Source organism: Lissotriton helveticus, chromosome 5_1 (assembly GCF_964261635.1).
Source record: "Lissotriton helveticus chromosome 5_1, aLisHel1.1, whole genome shotgun sequence".
Lineage (NCBI taxonomy): Eukaryota > Metazoa > Chordata > Amphibia > Caudata > Salamandridae > Lissotriton > Lissotriton helveticus.
Genome location: NC_136065.1, coordinates 1,117,660,497 through 1,117,682,358, shown reverse-complemented (window position 1 = coordinate 1,117,682,358; position 21,862 = coordinate 1,117,660,497). Strand labels below are relative to the sequence as shown.

Here is a 21,862-nt window from a genome sequence, read left to right as displayed (position 1 = left end):
GCCTCTCTCTGAAACCAACAGACATAAGCACTCAAAGATCTTTAAAGACACCTAACTGCAAAAAACCCAAATAAATGACCCACAGCCTTGTGGGGTAGGGCCGGTGGGTGAGGTCATGCTGGGCTTGGTAATCACTGTACCCTATTAGAATTGGCCGAGTCAGGAAACGATGTGGGTGGGTAGGTGACTTGGCCAGGGATTGCTTACGAAATACTGAGCAAACAGGAAAGTGTGCATTGTGCAGCTGCTAGTTTGAAAATTAAATTACCAGAGTTGTGCATCGTCAGACTTCTGAACTAATTGACAGACTAAGTACATTTATATAACACACTCTTTCCCCACAGGCTTCTCTTGGTGCTGGAGATCAAAACAAACCTAGGACAAGTTTGTCTGGAGCAGGCATTCAAATGTTACTGAACTGGTGTATGCCAAATTTTGGCTGGGAATTTGTTCCAAGTAGTTACTCTTTGCACAGCTTAACCTTGCACACTGCTAGCCCTTTGCAAAAACGGTGTAGCTTACCCTTGCACAACTTTACACCATATTTATAATTGTCCTATAACTTGCATAAGCAGCCTAACCTATTCACATGAGTAAATTTAACCCACTTGTGTAAATGTTAACCAAAATCATGCTTCTGTGTGATAGAGCAGGAACATCTAGCTTAAAAAAAGTAATAATAAAGCAGAACGCTAGCTAGTCATCGTTAACTTGAAAACCACTTTGCAGAACTGACACGTAAGACAATATGCCTTTAAAAGACATGTGAAAATGAACGTGCAACTTGTTTATTTACACTAAGTAATCATTTTTTTTTTTAAACAATTCTTTATTGAACAATTTTTTGACAGAGCCCCACGCATCCCATGTTCCCGCCCACTTTTCCCTCCCCCCCTCCGGCCACATTTGACAGGTGATTGAGAAAAGAGAAAAAAAGAAGAGGAAAAAAAAAAGGGAAGGGAGGGCGGAATACATTTCATTACAACTTAGTCAGAAATCAGCGGAAGATTAACTCATGTTAAAGTCACATTAGTTTCAGTTATTAGATGTTATACTTTACAATTTACAATTCAATGTATTCAATCCATTGTATCAGAGGATTCCATATTTCGAGGCCTTTTTTTTTCCTTCTGACCCCCTTCCTCCTATAAATTGCTATTTCTAGGTCGTATATGTAGCTAAAAATCTTGACCGCCATTGATGAAAGGTTGGAGGATTCGGATCCAGCCAGCTGGATGCCAAACAGATCCTAAAAACCGCCATAGAGATAAAGATCAATCCCTGTATTTCTTTTGGTCTGAGGTTTTCATCGATGCCAAGTATCATTTCGGCTATTGAGATTTCTATTCTTGTGTTCTAAATTCCGGACAGAAAATTGGAGATTTCACGTCTAATGAGTCTTAGTGAGTCGCATGTAGCAAATATATGTATTATATCGGCTTCGTGTAATGCACATCTTGGACATTGAGTACCTTTACCAGTGCTCCATTTAGCTATTTTGTGTGGAGTGTAATATAGTTGAAAAAATGTTTTATAATATTGTGCTTGTAGTTTTGGTGAGATTAGTATCGTTTGTGAAAGCTGGTATGCCTGTTGGACTGAACCTTCGTTTATGTGTAATTTATTTTGCCAATTGCAGATATGTTTATCCAGATCGTCCTGTAATGAAGAAACTAGATTGTTATAAATTTCGCTTATTTTGACTGTGGTGTTCCGGGTAACTGTCTCAATTGCCTGGATTTTGTAAAACTCTACATTACCACCACCTTTTTGCATTAGAAAATCTCTAATTTGAAGGTATTTAAAGAAATCTCTATATTCTAGGCCAAACTCACACTTCAATTCTTCAAACGATTTAAAGCCAGTTGTCGAAAAAAAGGCACCACATTGGGTAATCCCAAAGTTAGCCCATTTTTGCATATAGGAATCCGAAAATATTTCGGGTAGATTGCTATTTCGACAGAGGCTAGTGTAGTAGGAGTACCGTCCGATACCTAGAAGTTTACGTATATTTTTCCATGCATTGTAAATGCCTGCCAGTGTTTTAAAACTGACTTTTTAAAGTGGTTGTCATATGTTAATCGCCACAAATGCTCGCCGGTCTCCGAGCCTAGGATGAGTTCTTGGGGAGTTGGAACCCCACCTTCTTGTATCGGATGTCTATTTGGGCTCAATAAGGTTTTACAATACTTCAATAGTGTAGCCCACCAATAAATCTTGAGATTAGGGACAGAGAGGCCTCCTCTATCTCTTGGAAGCAAAATAAACTTGTAGGCTCTGCCTGATCTTTTATATCTCCAAATAAATCCAGAAAAAATGCTCTCTATTTCTCTAAAGATTTGCTGTTCGAAATTTAGGCAGATGGTTCTGAAAAGGTATAGAAATTTTGGTAAATAAATGATTTTGATAACGTTACATCTGCCAATTAGGGTGAGGTGTAAATTATGTAGTTTACTGAGATTTTTCTTGGTTTGTTTCAAAAGTGGGTCCATATTAATTTTTACTAATTGGTCGAGGTTGGAAGTGATGTTAACACCCAGATATACGGCATTTCCAACTATTCTTTCATCTGTGTAATTAGTGTTTTTATTGATGATTATTTGGGTTTTTCCTTGATTTAATTTGTACCCAGAGATTTCTCCAAAGCTCTTAGCTTCTTCTTCCATCATTTTGATAGCTACACTGGGATTACTTGTGGTAATCGCAATGTCATCAGCGTATGCCAGAGTTTTGGTGTTTCCATTCCGAGTTTTGATAGGTAATATGCTCTGATTGTTCTCCAGTTTGCGGATGAAGGGGTCGATAAATATCGCAAACAGTAGGGGAGAACATGGGAGACCCTGTCTAGTCCCTCTGGTCACCTCGATCTTGCCCGAAATTCCGCCATTGACCATGACCAGGGCTTCTGGGTTGTGATATAGACTACGAATGGCAGTTATAAATTGATCGCCAATCCCACTATTTCACATAGCTATAAAAAGATATTGCCAGGAGACCCTATCGAATGCCTTTTCGGCGTCCAAAAGTATGAGCGCCATAGGGTCTCCTGCCACTTCTGCCACGTCAAAGAGTGTGATTACCCTTTGTACATGATCAGTCGTGGATCTGCCAGGCACGAAACCGTGTTGTCGGGCTGAGATTATCTTATGAATAATTCGGGACAATCGGGTAGCTAATAATTTAGAGTAGATTTTCGAATCGGAATTAATTAATGTAATCGGGCGATAGGATCCCAGCTCGGTTGGGTCTTTGTTTTTCTTTGGGAAAACGACGATTTTGGCCCGTGCCCATGAATTTGGTGGCTTCCCCCCCAGAAATACTTGGGTTATCAAATCAGCTAATATTCCTTTAAGCGGTTTGTGGAATTTGACGTAAAATTCCACCGGTATACCATCAATACCTGCTGCTTTCCCCAGGGACAGACTGTTCAAGGATAATAGGATTTTGATCCACTGAGGTTCTATAGCTAGATTCTCTTGATCTGTTTGGGGCAGTTGGACCATTGTAGCTTGATCTAGATATTCCCTGATTAGTTCTTCATCCTTATTGGTTTCTTCATATAGATTTTGGTAATAAGTCTGAAATTCTGATCTAATCTCTTCTGGGTCATGTCTAAGAGAGTTATTCTGATCTCTGATCTCTTTGATTATGTTTGCAGTGTTTTGTTGCCTAGTGTGGATAGCTAGGTGGTGCCCGATTTGCTCACTTAATTCGTATGCTTTCTCTTTGGCTTTTGTGGCTTTACAGATTGCTTTTTCTACGAATATTTCCGTTATTCTGTTTTTGGCATTAGCCACTCTTTGTAATGCGGTTTCTGGATTTAGACCACCCTCGACTGTTCTAATAAGTCCTTCCTCTGCTTCTACTAATTTCCCCTGTAGTTCTGTTACCTTTCGTTTTGTCTCTTGATTGTTTCTAATAAAAAATCGGAGTGTTTCACCCCTGGTTCTGGCTTTGAGTGTGTCCCATACCACTTCTAATGGTGCGCTACCCAGGTTATCTTCCAGAAATTCTGGTATCCACTTCTCAATGAGTAAACAGTATTTTTCATTTAATAGCAGAGCCCTTTCAAATGTCCAGTTATTTTGTTCTTGTTGGATTTTGCCAACATCAATATTTAGAATTAGTGGGTTGTGGTCTGATAGGACCCTGGGTAGTTTATCTATGTGACACTTAGTTAAAATGACATGGGAGACCAGTATGTAATCTAGTCTAGCAAATGTTGAATGGGGATGGGAAAAGAACGTATACCCAGAGTTTTTGGGGTGGTTGTATTGCCAACAGTCGGTTAACCCCTGTGCGTTACATAACTCTTGGAACTCCCTAAAAACCTTGGGTTTCCTGCCCTGATATTTACTGTTGGGTCCGGAGGAGGCTTCTGAGGGCAAATTTAGGTTAAAATCCCCACATATTACTATTGGCTGTGGCCAGTGTGTTAGTTCATTAGTGATAAACTCTAATAGGTCTGGATCGTCTGTGACGCCTCCGTAAATGGAGCAGATGGTTAGTCTCTTTCCAAGATCGTAAATACATTCCGTTATCGCCCATCTCCCAAATTTATCGGCTGCGGATCGCGTAAACTGGAGCCCTCTATGTATTGCCAAGATAGCTACCCCACATGTCTTAGTTGCTTGTGTTGTAGCTATAATCAGTTTGTAGCCTAGTGTTTGTAGTAGATGATGTTGCGACCCTTCCACGTGAGTCTCTTGGAGACAAATGATGCTAGCCCCGGTTGATCTTAGACCTATTGCACCTTTTTGTCTTTTTCGTAGGTCATTTATTCCACAGATATTAATGGAAAGTATTTTTAGATTGGCCATGTGTGTTTCTTTGTTTTTTCCTTCCTTTTGCCCTGTGTATGCTTGAGTGTTACTATAATGTAACTCCTGTTTGTGATTAGGACTATTTTATTTCCTATGTGCCAGATTGTCCACCCTCCCCACCTCCCCCCCTCCTCTCCCTCTCCTCCCCTCCCTCCCCTGTCTTTCCTGGAGCCCCCCTCCCCCCACCAACAATTGAGGCGTCCTGGGTCATCGGGCACCCAGGTGTCAGCGTCCGAATGAACAGTGCACCTCAACTCGCTCGACGTCCTGACCATATATAGATGTGAGTGAAGGGAACAGGGTAAATATAAACATTTTTTAACGGTGTAAGGCATTACCATTTCCCCATCCCACCTCCCTGCCCCCCTTTCAGTATGAGCCCCTTAGTCCCTTGAATGTCTAGCAAAAAAGTCAATTTCGATTTCAGTTGGTCTACGACTCACTCTGTTACATTTTGGTATTTGTTACTGTTTACCCGTGCTTGTGTCTTTGGCTCGGACATTTCTTTTAAGTAAGCTTCCTCTTGAATTTCACTTGTGAAGTTTTTGGTAGATCCCTTGTAGATTATTTTTAATCAGGCTGGATTTTGTAAAAACACTGTAGCTCCGATTTGCTTGAATGGAGTGAAGAGTTGCCGCATTGTCCAACGACGTTCCACCGTAGCACGTGCGAGATCTGGACGAACAAAAAAAGTAAATCCTTTGTATTCTCTTTTGTTTGTTGGCCTGGCAATGTCATAAATAGCTTGCCGGAGAAGAAAGTTCCCAAAATAGACCAGCATAGCCCTTGGGTATTGATTTATCTTCTGAGTATGTTTGGGAGGTACTAAGGGGAAGCGATGAGCGCGTTGGATTTCTCTGTCAATTTCCCAGGAGCAAAGTTCTGGGAGGGCAGATTTCAAAAGGTTGGATATGAAGCCCTTTGGGTCGTAGCCCTCTGCACCTTCTGGGATTCCGAGAAAGCGCAGATTGTTCCTTCTGCCGCGATTTTCTACGTCTTCGACTTTGAGCATTAGGTTCTTTATGATACCCGTCTGTTCTTTTCCCTGGGTTTGAAGAGTGGAGATATCGGACTCAAGGTTTTCTGTGCGTGTTTCCATCGAAGCCATTCTGTCTGCGATCTCTGAGCAGGTGTTGCCCACTTTTTGAATCGCGCCTTGCAATTTTTGTATGGCTGCATGGTTCCTTTGACTGTCCGTTTTTACGTCTGTGTGGAAGTTCCTGATGGAATTGAGTACTTCGCTCAATGATGGTTCTGTAGGCTTTCCCGGGCTGCTACTATCGCCAGGTGGGTTTTTGGCTTCACTGTTGCTACTTTTTTTGGTGTATTGATTACCTCCTGTTACTCCCGTTGTTTTTGGGGTTGAGCTGTTCTTTTTTATATTTAGTTCTTTCTTTTACTTGCTCCGAATTGCTCCCTGGATCTGTGGTTTGATCATATGTTGGTTTGTGTGTTTTTTTTTGCCTTGTCCTTTTTTTCCCCTCTCTTTTTTTGGGGTTGTTTCTTGACCAGATTCATTTACTTCCATTGTGCCTGTGTGGTCAGACACCTCCAAGGTTGTAGCATCTGGTTTTTGGTCGTCACTACTTTCGCTTATCTCGCTTGACTCGCTGGTGACCGATACTCCTGTTTCATAAATGTCTGAGTCTGTTTCTGTTTCTGTTTCCTCAGAGTAATCTTCGTTCTCTGATCGTGGTGTTCTCCCCGTGAAGTGTAGTTGTGCCATGAAAGAAAGATGGTCATGGACCTGGTCCTGGTCCTGAGTATCCTTTGCGTGCAGACTTCTTGGTGTGTTTTGATCGATTATAATTCTATCTGTGTTGGCACTGTCTTTTCCCGAGGCTGTGTCCATGGGCTGCTTATCTTGAGCCTGATCTGAACTTGCTTTTATCCCAATGAAGGGTTGCTCATTGCCCGTACCTGTGCCTGTGCCTGTGCCTGTGCTTGTACTCATACTTGTATTGGTCGCATATGTGAAGTCGCTTCGCTTTATTTGGTCATCTGTGGTTACCTGTTGTTGTTTCCTGTGCTTGTCCGAGTCGCTCGACCCTTCCTTGAGGAGCGGGCAAAAGATGTTGGAGATCTTTGGCTGAGCGTCTGTAGATTGACCAGTGGTTTTAGCCGCTGCCTTCAGATTTTTGATGGTTTGTAGCCTTTTAGCTTTTTTGGCCGCTAGCTCCGATTTGTCGTCATGGTTGTCATTGATAACATTGCGCTTCACTTGCTCATTTGCCTTATCTTTCCTTTTCTTTTTCCCTTTATCTTTATCTTTCTCCAATTCGGCGTTTTTGTCAGTCTTTTTATTTTAATTTTTGTGTCTCTCCTTATCAGTATCAGTATTATCTTCTTTGGAGATCAAAACAAACCTAGGACAAGTTTGTCTGGAGCAGGCATTCAATGTTACTGAACTGGTGTATGCCAAATTTTGGCTGGGAATTTGTTCCAAGTAGTTACTCTTTGCACAGCTTAGCCTTGCACACTGCTAGCCCTTTGCAAAAACGGTGTAGCTTAACCTTGCACAACTTTAAACCATGTTTATAATTGTCCTATAACTTGCATAAGCAGCCTAACCTATTCACATGAGTAAATTTAACCCACTTGTGTAAATGGTAAACAAAATCATGCTTCTGTGTGATAGAGCAGGAACATCTAGCTTAAAAAAAAGTAATAATAAAGCAGAACGCTAGCTAGTCATCGTTAACTTGAAAACCACTTTGCAGAACTGACACGTAAGACAATATGCCTTTAAAAGACATGTGAAAATGAACGTGCAACTTGTTTATTTACACTAAGTAATCATTTCTACTGTATTTTCATTGCAAGGGCAATGCTAGGCGTCATCATTTTGTTCTATCTTTCCTATTTTCTTTTCTTCAATAAATAAGTGTTTTTTTAGAGATGCTGAACTATGCACAAATGTACTTGTTTGATGATCCCAACGTGACTAGCTAAAGCTTGTCATTGCTGTAAAAATGTGCTGAATTTATTAAAATGTATTTCTTCTTCTCCTAAGCTGCATGTTCTCATTGTATTTAGATTATTTATTCACCATATACACAATGCTGAATAAAGACTAGTATTTTAAAACAATGAATGCTTATGTGAAAACGTGAATCTCATGACTTTATCAGTATATTGTAGAGATGTTCATTGTTACGCAGTGGAACATTGAATAGTTGATAGTTTAGACTTGCTGGAGTTCTCATGAGACCAACATTATTAAATATATATATGTTTAGCAACTAATCGATACTGTTAGGTTTTGCTTTGTCAACATCATGAGTTTGCCATGGGAATGAAGCAAGAAGTTGCAGACCATCAGGCAATTACTTATCATTTGCTCGAGATGATCTAACATCTGAATCGCTTGATACATATTTTAGAGTTTTATATTAGTGTGTGATTCCTAGTTAGAAGAGAGCGTTTTTTCGCCATTGCCCTTTCTGTGATTCTCTTTACTCTCTTCCTTTGCAGCTACTGTTAGAGCAGGTGAAGATACTGCCATACCTGCTGTTCACCTAGGGAGACTTGGCTGAGTTTCCCTGAACTGCTCTTTATGAGGAGTTCAACTATTGTGAATGCTCCAAAGATCACGCTCTTTCCAAGATCTGTTCATGTGTTCTTTTTCAACCTGATTCTAATTAAATATAGAATATGAACTAATTCCTTTATGGAACACCCTTATCTAATTCATGCCTTCTATTGATTTCTAACAATGGATTTCTTGATTTTTCTGTAAATGGATTTATCTGACTTACTAATTGAATAAAAAGACATAAGCAAATCTATTAAGCTCTTAGTGAAGAATAAAGGTTCCCAAACCTAACTTATACTCTCATCATTGACTGAACTATTAACTGTAATGATAGTGTAAAATTGAGATGTATAAGATTTATGCTCCATTCTAAAACTGTGGCCAAGATCCAATTGCCTGAAGAAGAACAAGGGCTGGAAGTTGAGGACCACTCTTTTACGTTATGGGTTGAACTGATACATTTAAAGTCGACTTGCTTGCCAGCATGTACTTTCCTGAAAAGATAAATGAGAGGGAAATGCTATGAAAATATGTTGAACTCCCACTCAGGTGTAATTTGGTCAGTACTTGTTAACATAGTAAATGCATATCTGTTAAGATAAATGCAAAAAGATCAAAGACAAGGTATTCTTGTTCTTACTCTTTTTTTAGATCTAGAAGTATACAACAGCAGGAGCAGTACAGGGGACCATCACAACTCCAATCCATACCACCTCACACATTCTACCTTTCACCCCCGGGGTCCCATTTCCACCATCACTTGCAGTCTCACACAAACACGCTAACTCAGGCAATCAAGCCACCACAATTTCCAAATGTTTTCAAGGTACCCCTGAAGGATCCAGGCACAAGAGTGACTGAAATATTTGAAAAGATCAAACATTAATAATGTTTTCTCAGGGAGACTGGAGAAAGAATGATTGTTAGAAACAAATTTATGTAAGTGTGAGAAAAAAGGCATCTTTAAAAATAAACCAAAATCGTATGTATTCCCTAACAGTGAAAAAGATGTATTTTGAGCCATGTACCCAAAGGCCTGAGGAGTGTGTGCTTGACTTGTAAATACCATCCAATTAGTCTGCTTATGTGTGAGAGCCCTAAATGAATCGTGTTAGATTGGCCAAAGCAGATGTAACTTACCATCAGACCTAATAGTGACGCAGGCAAAAAATACAGTACCAATTTCCTTGTACTTCTGGCTTAATAATACTATTCTTAAAGAAATATGGCATTTGCTGCTTCGAAGCAATGCACATTTTGTTTATAAATTAGACATTACTGTTCTTATTAATGTGTAAAGGTATTGAAACATATTGAAGGAGTTCATCAAACACTTTAATATATTGACTTTTGTGTGCTGATCTATTTAGGAAAGATGCAGGTATATTCTGCATCTATTAATCATTATTAGGAACTATTTGAGTCGAACCAGTTATCATTGTGCCCAAATGTAAATAGGGCCTCATTTATGAAAAGTGTCTCATGTTGGGGAAAAACAGCGATACAACACTTTTCATTGCACTGTCCTTGCGACACCATAGATACGCTATATTTACACTACGGCACTCCATGTCGCAAGGATTGACCAGATACGTCAGGAACCTTGACGTATCTGGTGGCAGAGTAGTGGCGCATTGCTGGAATCTCGGTAAACTGACGCAACATCAGCAATGGTGTCATTACACATGGGTGAGTCCCATGTGAAAGGCCCTGCATCCCTCCCTATGCCCGCTTAAAGCAGGCGCAAAACCTGACGCAGGTATAATGCAGCACAGGCATTTACAAAGTGGACACTTTTGCCTAGATGCGTCACTTTGTAAATAAGACAAGTATGGCGCATTGATTATGCCACTGCAGCATCACTGAAAAGTGACGCAATGGCTGCATAAGGCCTTCATAAATAAGGCTTATAGAATTAAATGGTGTCACCGATTGGACCATATTTAGTACCTCGACTTTCTGCTTTATTCAGCAGGGTATTTATTGTGAGGCATAGGCACTGCGTGTCTGCTGTACACAATAGTAAAGCTCACTATTTGGAAACAGACGCATATTCTCTCCTGTGCGCTTTGAAAATACAGAAGTTTACTGTAGAATTTCACCTCTGTTTTGAGTACGTTGCAAACGTTTCAAGAACTCTCACCGAAGTTAAAGAGCGCTTCCGAGAAACTGCTGCTATCACAGATTCACAACACTACTCACAGGTGAACCCTTGTATGCACTCAGAAAGAGAGTCGTTCACATGGCAAAGTGACGATAAAGTTTATTTGCACCTGATTACTTTATTTGTGTTTCACAACGCACAATAAATCTTCATATTGAGATGAAAGCTTTCATTCTCGACGTTTACTGATTTGGGGGTGTACATTCCTCAATCACAGAAACGGATTGAATTTAGTCCTTGAAGGAAATAACTGGATATCAGTTTCAGGATGAAACAACTTGCAAAAAAAAATGTGTGATAGGCAGAAGGGATTGCTAATTTCTGCAGGTAGTCACAGCCCAGAATTGTCTCTAACACACCCTTTATAGTAGACTTGCTCACATGAAAAGGCCGAATGTGGCAGTCATTCCGTACTAATAAATCCCTTTCCCTGTGTTAAACTCCCATCACCTCCTGTTACGTGAATCATTGAGGATTGCGCCCCAGAAATGCATCCACTCGTGCATATCAGGCTGATCTAAGTGCACAGATACATTTGAGAATCGGTCCTCTACGAACCTGAAGCATAACATTTATTGAGGTTTCTTCTCGTTTTCCTGCCAAGCATATCATTGCTTACCTTTCCAAACAGAGTAACAATAAATCCACTAAAAAGAAAGTAATCTTTCAGAGATTATAACATAAAGATTGAGTAGTAATGAGTATCTTCATTGAGCGGCTTGCAATTAACACATGTGCAACATATACTTAATGTGTTGTTTTATGTGCTATATGGCCAAGAGCGGCTTGCGGTGGGAGTGCTGTGGGGTGGTGGGGCGGGAGCAGGGTGGGGGTTAGTAAACTATGGAATACGGCACAACGGAGGTAAGTAAACAAATAAATAAATAAAACGAATTTCGTTGTGTGCGCTGCATCGCATTTATTTACTTACCTCTGTTCGGCCGTATGCCATAGTTTACTACACCCCACCCTGCTCATCCCCCGCCCCACCGCCTGCAGCACTTTCACCACGAGCCGCTACTGTATATGGCTGTGTCTAAGATGATATTGTGCTGAATATAGGAATATCCCTTATGCTCTGTTTCCCTTTATAGATACAGGAAGGTGGTGTCCAACAATTGTACAGATGGTGTGAGAGAACGGTACACAGCTAAACCTCAACAGTGTCCTGGGAAGGCACCGCAGGGGCTCAGAATTGTCACTTCGGATGGCAGGCTGACAGCAGAGCAAGGGCATAATGTGACCTTTGCTGTCCAGTTGGAGGAGGTAAGTTGATTTTCCTAATACATTGCATTTGTGTAACATCTCGCAACTCCATATGCTTTATTTGTCTTTTCCAGTTAAGTCAGAAGTCAGTGTTATTTGGTAATGGCAGGTCAAGCCTCTCTTAGTTTAGGGATGACAGAGGTGACCTTACCCTGCAGTCTCATCATTGTCTATCAGAGTGACTGAAAAAAAGTAGATGATAGAGAGTGGTGCCCAAAATAAGCTTAGAAGGAAAGGAGCCATGATATATAGATGGTAGGAAGAGAGGAAAATGCACAAAGCATTAAAAAAACTCTCAACAAAGCAGACTGTACACGAGAAAATAAGCAATTCAAAACAAGGAAAACCTAGAACGAAGAAAGATGTGACTGGAGTACAAGGGACATTGGACTTGACAATACAATCCTCGAAGTGTTGTGACACACTGAACAATACAAAACACCCCTTTATACAGTAGCAAGTGCAACGAACCCATAACATGGCCTGAAAACCAATTACAGCCACCACAAGAACTCAAGAGCACTACCTTGATGCAACTGATCTGTAAGAGAAAAATACATATTACTAATCTGCTAACTATTTAACTGTAAACTCGAATTCTGGAGTAGCATACTACTTGCCGCAAAGCACTTCAGTGACTTGTCAGGGGTAGTAAGCACTATATTGAGCAATTTAAAGTTACAATTATAATCTTGTGGAGACCCTCAACCACTAGATGTCGTCATAGCAAATAGGGTTAATCCCCCTTCTGTTTCACCATCTCAATTTGTCAAATTTTTAAGGGCAGAGCACACAAGGGCTTCTCTTACCAAAGGTGTAAGATGCACGTACAACACATCCCGCCTTATATCAATGTAGTGCAGCTTTTTGAGAGAACGTGGTCCATTGCTCTGCACCTGTAGGTGTCATGTATCCCAGAATCCACTTTGGTCACAAAGAGTTAGACTATTTAATTGACTTTTCCTAGCTGCCTACAGATTAGATTTTTTTAACACCATTGCCCCACCCCTAACTCTCACATTCAATATTCCTGCTACAATATCGAAATTATCATCCTGCAACAAAAATTTCAGTTTGACCAAGAGAAAATGATTTCTATCGATCAGGTTGCATCATGTAGGTTTTAGGACACTAGACCATTCAATCTACAGTATTGCACTCTTTATATTAAAATATCAGTTGAAACCACATGATACAAAGAGACAGTAGTAGCAATCCCTAGATGCAACTAAAAACAACATTATTTTTCCTGTTTAGCCTGGAAGGCAGTTTGTATCTGGTCAACTTGAATCTTAACTGAAGGTTATATCATGATTGCCATCATTTTCATTGCTGACAGTCTACACACAGTCTGGATGTTTTTCCTTAAGGTCCATGAAGGCATTATGTAATCTAAGTGTCCCCACGCTGACATCACAGTCCATGACCACAGAGCCCTATCTCCCCCAAGGACCAAAGGCCCTAGCATGCGTGATAACCTTGCAACCAGTGCACTAACATCAATCCCCCAGGGGTGATTGGAAAAAGCAGGTTTTCAGTTTTTTACGGAACATTGATTTAGATGGATAAATCTCCAATTCCACATGTAGGTTATTCCAGGCCTTAGCCACTAGAAAACCAAAAGATCTACCTCCCGAACGTGCTTTACGAACCTTTGGTACAATCAACTTAGCAGTGCCCAACAACCTAAGATTCCAGGTGGGTCTGTAAGCAGTGAGTAATGGGCGCAAGTACCTCAGCCCTTTCTTATTGCGAATCCTGTGGTAAAAACACAAAGCCTTAAAGGTAATTCTGGCCTGTACTGGAAGCCAGTGTAATTCCCTTAAGGCTACCCCCAAGCCTAGGAATATTCAATATCATCTGGGCAGCTGCATTTTTGACTTTCTGTAAGATATTCAAGTTGCTTTTTGTGCCCCCAGATAGAGGACGTTGCAGTAGTCCAGACGGGTTGTGAAAAGGGCTTGCACAATGGTCTTTTTGGCATCTAATGGCAGTATATCCAAACATTTGTGCAACATTCTTAAATGCTCTGGAAATGATAGGGTGTTGTCAAACCAGACTCCCAAATTTTTAACCTTCAACTTGAGAGTTGGAGTTGATCCCAGTTCCTCCGGCCAACATAAGTGTGACCAAATGAAGGTCTGTTTGCCAACCACCATCACCTCCGGTTTTCCTGTATTTAATTGCAAACAGCTGAACTTCATCCAGTTCGCAAGATCACTCAAGCAGGCTTTGAAATGCTGTGCAGCCTCTGCCTCCTTTTGCTCTAATGTGACAATCAGTTGAGTGTCATCAGCAAATAACACCAGTTTCACCCCATGTTTCAGCACGATGTTTGCCAGAGGGTGCATGTACACATTAAATAGAGCTGGACTGAGGGCCGGACCCCTTGAGAAAGCAGACACACCTCAGACTTAAATGGACATTGTAAGACCTGGAAGGATCTATTCTGCTGGAAGCGCTTGATCCATTCCCATGTGTTACCTCTGACACCGGTCTCCCACAGCCGTTCCAAAGGAAGTCCGTGGTAGACCGCATTAAACGCCACGCTCAAATCCAGCAAAATCAATGCTGTCGTCCTTTCCTCGTAAGCTGCTATCTTGAGAGCCTCAGAAGCCAGTAGTAAGGCCGATTCCATGTTGTGAAACGCCCTGAAACCAGATTGAGTTTCGTGGAAAACCTGTTTTTCTTCCATGAACATAGTCAATTGGATATTAAGATAATTCTCTGCAATTTTTGCAAAATAAGGCAGTGGAGAAACAGGTCTCAGATTTTCTGGGAGTGCAGGATCTGTCGATGGTTTCTTTAGCAATGGCACCACCATAGCGTGTTTCCAATTGCTAGGAACCTGCCCTGAGCTGAAGGACATCTTCAGCAACTTGGTAAGTACCGATACAATAGCTTCCTTCCCTCGAAGTAACATCTTCTATGGTATCAGATCCAAGGGATACCCAGATTTAACTACTTCCATTAGTTTTAGAAAATTCCTTTCCTCAGGGGGATAAAAAAGAAAGCCAGTGAATCATTCTCTGGTGGAGCAAAGGTATAGTTCCTGCAACTTTCAGAGAAGGTAGCATATATTTTCTCCATCTTTCCGAAGAAAAAAACCAGCAACTTTATTACAGTAGTCTGCAGAAGCAGACAGTACTGCTGTGACACGCTCTAGGGAAGTAAGTTGTTTCACAATACTAAATATATTCCTTGAGGTATTTTTAACTGATTGGATTTTCTCAATGTAGAATTCCCTCCGCGCTCTCCTAATTTGTTGATGATAGAACTTTAGTGCTACTAAGTATTTCAGCTTATTCTCGGTCTGATAGTTCCCCCTCCAAAGTCGTTACGGGCGTTTGCATTCAGTTCTAAGCAATGCCAGTTCCTCTGAGAACCATTCCGCTGATGAGGTTAGGCAAGCACTCTTACAGGGTTTCACAGGTATTAAGGAGTCCACTACCTCCTTAATCCACAGAGAGACTTGTTTCTCTGCTCTCTGGGTGTCAGCCTTTAATTCTGGTGCGCTTGAGGCCAAATTATCTCTAAAAGAGTTGTGAGTGAATAGCGCCCATTTCTGGGTCATTATGGACTCTAAGCGCTTTCCCAGGTTGCAGGGGACCCTTCTTGGATTCACAATCCTAAACGGTAGAATCGAATGGTCAGACTGCTTCTACTTGTGTACTGTTAAGGAAACTATTGTCTAAAATGTGGCCCTTAATGTGTGTAGGGGTATGGACCAGCTGTTCTAAGCCCATGGCTTGCAGTCCATTGTCATCTCAACAATTGCTCCATTTTCTCTATTGTCCAAATGTACATTCATATACCCCAAAATTATAAAATTGGGGTAGCGGATGTCATAGGGGGGCACTGTCTCGGCCAGCTCATTAATAAATGATCTGGCCGGGCCCGGCGGTCTATAGATAAGGAGACCCACGACTGACCATTCGCTATTAAGAGACATGTTAAAAAGGGCGGCTTCGCAGCCAGACATCGGCAGTTTTGACATCTTTATCTGGTATTCTTTTTTAATAATCAGTGCAAGCCCCCCACCCTTCTTCCAGGATCTGTCGACACTCTGAATAGCATAAACTTCGGGCAATGCTTCCAGAATATCCAGTGCTGTTTGACCATGGAGCCTTGTTTCAACCAAGAATAACCGTGCTGGCTTTAGATCCACTAGTAAATCATGAATTTCATGGCTGTGTTTACTAAGAGACCTGCAGTTCTAAGACAGGTAGAGTAAGGAGTCTTTCGATGACTCCAATACCCCCCTCCTCTTCCTTTCCTCAGTGAAAGCCGTCAGCAAAAAGTTACAATTTCTACAACCCTTCATTCCTGAATCCACAGCGATGGAGTGTAAGCAGTCATTCTCTGTTAAGTTTCTGAGAGCCAGAATCTCTGCTGAGGAGTAGCAAACTGTGTCATTTGTCCAAGAACCATGGGTCCTGGCCCCTGGTGCCATCCAGGCGCAGGCGGGCGCAGACGGGCTTGCCTTAGGCATGCCAGCGGCACTCCCTCTGCGTGCGACCGCTGCCTGCCCACCTTTGCATGTGGATTAAATAGTGTCTGGGCTGGGAGCACTAGACCGCTCCACCAGCTCTACACACTCTATGGCCGGAGGTGAGGTCGCCGGAAGTGAGGCCAGAACTCTGATGGTACGTCGCAACGCCCTCCGCTCAAACGGCACCAGCCGCAGCAGACCAGGGCGAGAGTAACCCTTAGAGTAGGATCAGGCACACACACAATAAGTGACCCTCACTTTTCCCCGAACACCCTCAATGCTGTAAACACAGTCACATGCAATATTCTTCAGACTAAGCTAAACACAGTTTCAACATTCTTCTACAGGATATTGTCAAGGCAGCGTAAGAAAGCTAAAAACAACAAAGACACACAGGCAGCTCCGTAGACTTACTAGTGTCCACTTATGCACAACCTAGGCATTCAGCTTTACTGCAATAGACTTTCCCAGAGGACATACATTCAAGCAGCCTAACCACAATTGCTTAATATTTTCTAGAAAAGGAATTTAACTTAAAAATGTGGATTACAAAATGTTTTTTGAGCAAACATGCTTTTGCATGCAAACACATTTATTTAAATAGACTTCTGGGAATTGAATTTATAAAGCACGAACCAGGCACCAAATGTATGAAAAATGTACAGCTTTGTAAAAGATCATCATGAAATACTCTACACTCTATTTTGTGCTGTGACCGCTTTCACAGCACAAATCTGTCCTGTCACCTAGAATGAGTTATTCTATCTATCTATCTATCTATCTATCTATCTATCTATCTATCTATCTATCTATCTATCTATCTATCTATCTATCTATCTATCTATCTATCAATCAAGAAAGGGGAAAGCATTGCCTGCATTTCCGCTCTAATCTCCTTGTCACAGAACTTCTGACAGATACCACAGACCCCCATGAATACCTCATACTCTCAATATGCAGCAGCACCACTCAACTGTGCAATCTGCACATCTTTTACCACCCCACTGGCACGAATTACGTCTTTACTGACCACCTCATGAAAATCATCACAGCCAAGGCTTCCTCCAACTCCAAAGTCATTTTCGTTGGCGATTTCAACTATCACTGGAACGACCTCAAGGATCCTCATGTCAACTCCATCAAAGATCTCCTGGCCGACCAAGACCTAACCCAAGTCTGCTCATCCCCCACACACTCGAAAGGTGCCACTCTAGACTGGATCATCACCAAGGAATCAACAGTCATGCTTATTGCCATAGACCCCTGCCTTCAACTTCCTACTACCTGGGACCCTCAAGACAAGAATACTGCAACAAGTGATTCCCAAATGCTGGGTTAGAGACACCAAGAACCTTGATCCATGGGAACTGGCAGCCCGCTGCAAGTCTGACCGCCCCTCCCCCCCCCCATATCACAACGGTCCATTACCTCAACAATCACTACTCTGGGACTATAACTAACATTCTGGATGACCTTGCCCCTCTAAAACTAAAAAGAACCCAAACCAAGGACAGAAACCCCTGGTTGAATGGGCCCCTCAACAATGAGAGGAGATCCCTGCAGCAGTCAGAAAGAATCTGGAGACAGCATCCCTCAGCCGCACATTTAAAACTTCTCCGCCAGGCTAGAAATGCCTACAACAGAAACATCCTCAACTCAAAAAAATAATTTTTCAGATCTGAACTGGGGAAAGCCAAAAACAGACACCACAAACTCTTCGAAATGGTCAAACACCAATCAAACAAACTGGGCAAAACATCAAAAGAAAATCCCAAGTCACTAATATCATCTGAGGAATTCTCCTTTTTCGCTGATAAAATCACAGCCTTAGGAAACGAACTCAGATACACTACTTACTCTCAATCGTTTCCCTATCTGCCTCCTCCCTCCGTGCCGCCTCCTCAGGCTTCACCCAAAAACCAAGCTCACTGGACTGACTTCAAAATCTACAATGAACACTCTGTTTTGAAAATCCTTTCCACCTTAAACCCGGACAACCACTTTAATGATCTACTCCCCTCTAATCTAACTGCTGCCTCCAAATTCATCATTCCTAGCTGGACTGCAATAAGGAAGGCCTTCCTTCTTCCGGGATCCATACCGACTCTCTGTCACAGGATCCTGCCTAACATGACAACTTTAGGCCTATTTCTAACATCCCACTGCTAGCTAAAGTTCTGGAGAAATGTGTGCAACAGCAGCTAAGTCAACACATCTCCAACTTCCACCTACTAGATGACTTTCAATCCGGTATCAGGTCTGGGCACAGCACGGAAACCACCATTCTCCACATCGTGGATGATGACCTCCAAGCCCTTGAGCAAGGCAAAACCTGCCTCCTAATCCTCTTAGATCTGTCCTCGACCTTTGACATAGTTAACCATGATAAATTACTTGAACTCCTCAAAGTCAGGATGGGAATGGATGGCTCTGTTCTTGAATGGTTCAGGCCCTTCCTCCACAACCGATCACAGAGATTCCTATTTAATGGTAACCTGTCTGCTTCCTCCCCGGTTGGAGTCCCCCAAGGATCAATCTTGTCCCCCGCCCTCTTCAACCTTTATCTAGAACCGCTTACCAAAGTACTACACACCGCAAATATCTCATACCACATGTACGCTGACGACACCCAGACCTACATCCGGATCTCATCTCTCAAGGAGATTCTTTCCTGGAATAAAACCTTGAAATTGACTGTCCAATGGCTCTCCTCCAATCAACTCAAACTCAACGCAAAGAAGACAGAATTTCTGCTAATGTCTCCACCCAAAACCAACCCTGAGACTCAGGTATGGAGTAAGGCCATCACAGCCTTAAACTGCCCTCCAACCATCATGGACTCGGCCAAATCCATTGGAATAACCCTGGACTGTAACTTGAACATGCGGGACCACATCAACTCAATGGCCAAATCAGCCAGATTCCACCTAAGCTATCTAAGGAAATTGAAACCCTTCCTTGATACTCCTCGCCTAAAAATGGCAGCCCAGGTACTAGTCATCTCTAGACGGGAATATGGCTGCTCTACCCTCTCGGGTTTATCCAAGATTTCCCTGCCACCTTTAAAATCCTCCCTCAATGCGGCCTGCAAGCTATTAACAGGCTCCAGGAAGTTTAACCACATCTCACCTCATCTGAAAGCTCTGAACTGGCTTCCTCTGCAAGCCACAATCCAACTCAAAATGGCATGTATAACGCACAAGGCACTGTACTCAAGCTCCCCTGCATATCTTGCCCAGAAACTCATGATATCCAGAGGAACCAGAAACTCACGGTCCTCCAGAGACCTCCTGCTTCAACCTGCAGTTTTTCGGAAAAAGAAAACCTAAAATCAGGTCTTCTCTGGGGCCGCACCAAGAATATGGAACTCACTCCTGCCCATCATCAGAAGAATCCTTTCTCTGACTCGCTTCAAAAAGGATGCCAAAACTTTCCTAATGGGGAAATTCCTCACCTAAATTTTGCCTCTATCTCCTACAGAGACCTTGCTCTAACTTCTTTCTAAAGCATTCCCTGGAGCTTACTGACACTAGCGTCCCGGCAACTCCAGGCATCCCTACTTGGACCTGGGGACATTTGTTTCTCGTTAATTGTAAATGTAATTGTATTTTGACCCTTTTATCCCTTATATCAAGCCACCCCTCCATGTCTTGTGTATATTTGTGCTTGACTCCTGTAAAGCGCTTTGATACACTAAGGGGTCAAGTTCGCGCTCTGTAATACTCAAAAATAAATAAATAAATAAACAAATATGACAATTGTGTAGAATATTCCTTCTGCTGGTCCTTTTACAAACAAATTTCCTGATTGTCTTCCTGGTTTTGTTCCCACTGGAATACTGAAACAACATATATTCTAGACTTTCAAAAAATGATCTTTCCAAATGGTGAAAAATACGGCAGCCTGACCGTTGGACCTCGCCCTTTTTGCAGGGTTTTTCCCCTAGATTTTTGCCTTCTTTTACTGTACCCATTTTTGTTGGCATTAGGACTGTACACTTTTTAATTGCTAACCAGTTTTAAAGTGCTTGTGTTCTCTCCCTAAAATATGGGACAGTTGGCATATACCTAACTGACACATTTAATACATATAGGTCACCCCTAAGGTTGGGTCTAAATGCCCATCGGGCAGAGTTTCCTTTATTTGAAAAGTAGAACATGTGGGTTCAAGTTTTACATATCCTGGTAGAGAAAAAATCCTACATTCGTTTTTCATTACTGTAAGGCTGACCCCTCCAATGTACTTACATTGGGTTGCCTTATTACAGTTAATAGGTCCTAACATTTGATTGGGATAGATCGAATTGCCATTTTAAGACTCAATTCAATTTGAATTGTAATTCCTCTTTAATGGTATAGTTGGATTTTAAGTCATATTTCTGAAAATACCACTATTGGAAATTTGGCATTTTTCTGTCCTAACATTTTGTGCCTTCTGCCAGTGTCCCGAGTCACATGACTGTGAATGGTTCTGCTGTTGGACTTTGTGTATTCCTTCCAAACAGTGAGTCAATAGGAAACTAGAGAGTTGTTAGGATGGGCCATCTTGCCAGGATGGCTGGGAGGGGAGCTGTCCCCTGCCCTACTTACATTTCAAATTGCTTGCCTCCAGCACAGATAAAGGAAACTGGCCCTAGTCTTTTGTCATCCCAGGCTACTTAGAGCCCTGCCAGGGGATGGGAAGAACTTTCCAGAAACAGATGTGGGGATAGGTTAGGAATTCAACCTGGTATAATAAAGAGGTGTCCTGAGTGTCCAATATTTATACTTCTGAACTTGCAGACATTACATGAGGAAGGACTGCATTGTTTCCCAGAGGACTGCCCTGCTGCTTGAGGCCTACCTTGTTCAACAGAGGCATGTCCTGCTGCTTGAGGCCTGCCCTGCTCTCTGAGAAGTAAGACTGGACCTGCTTGCTTTATCCCAGGCTAACTGAGTAACTCCATTGGTCAGATGGCATATCTCCTGTTTTGACCTTCAGGGACGCAACAAGCTCTTGAGGCTTCCATCCTGCCCTGGACCTACCTGGACCTGCAACTGGATCTGCCTGAACCTTGCTGGCCTATGCTAGAGTGAGTCCCTGATCTCAAGAGGTGCCTCCCCAGGTCCTGGACCCTTGGCTGACAATAGAGTGCACTCCTTTAGAAGAAAAAGTGAAATCCTGAAGATTTGGGCTCTTCACGACCGTTAAGTGCCTCATTAGTGCTGAGAATCTGCTACCGGCAATGACCAGTGAACCTGACTCTTTACCCTACAGTGACCACCAGCAACATGAGGTCTGAATTTTGGCATAGAGCAATGACAGACCTTGGTGACCACTGCGATAGGTGCCCTGCTTTTTTCAGCTAAATTCATGACCTCCTGTGACCATGCCCCTTGCAGCCCCTCCACCTTGAACAGAATTCTTCATGCCAGACTTTGAGATGTAACACTTTTAGCTGGACTGATCTGCTCTAGCACAGATGATCATGAGTGTCACTTTTGTTTCTAGGTGCTATATCTACTTAAACCATTGACATTGAATATCTCTAGTTCTAATGGCAGAATTTATGGTTTTATCATATAATTTTATTTATTACATTT

At 42.1% G+C, this 21,862-nt stretch overlaps 1 protein-coding gene across 1 annotated transcript in view; it reads left to right on the top strand.

Annotated features, from left to right (window-relative positions):
* Positions 1-21,862, top strand: part of LOC144752596 (VPS10 domain-containing receptor SorCS1-like) — a 1,975,184-nt gene that overhangs the window by 1,473,483 nt on the left and 479,839 nt on the right. Inside the window, exon 18 of the mRNA XM_078640477.1 lies at positions 11,617-11,788. Within this exon, the coding sequence (XP_078496603.1) occupies positions 11,617-11,788 (172 nt within the window). The remainder of the gene's footprint in view (positions 1-11,616; positions 11,789-21,862) is intronic.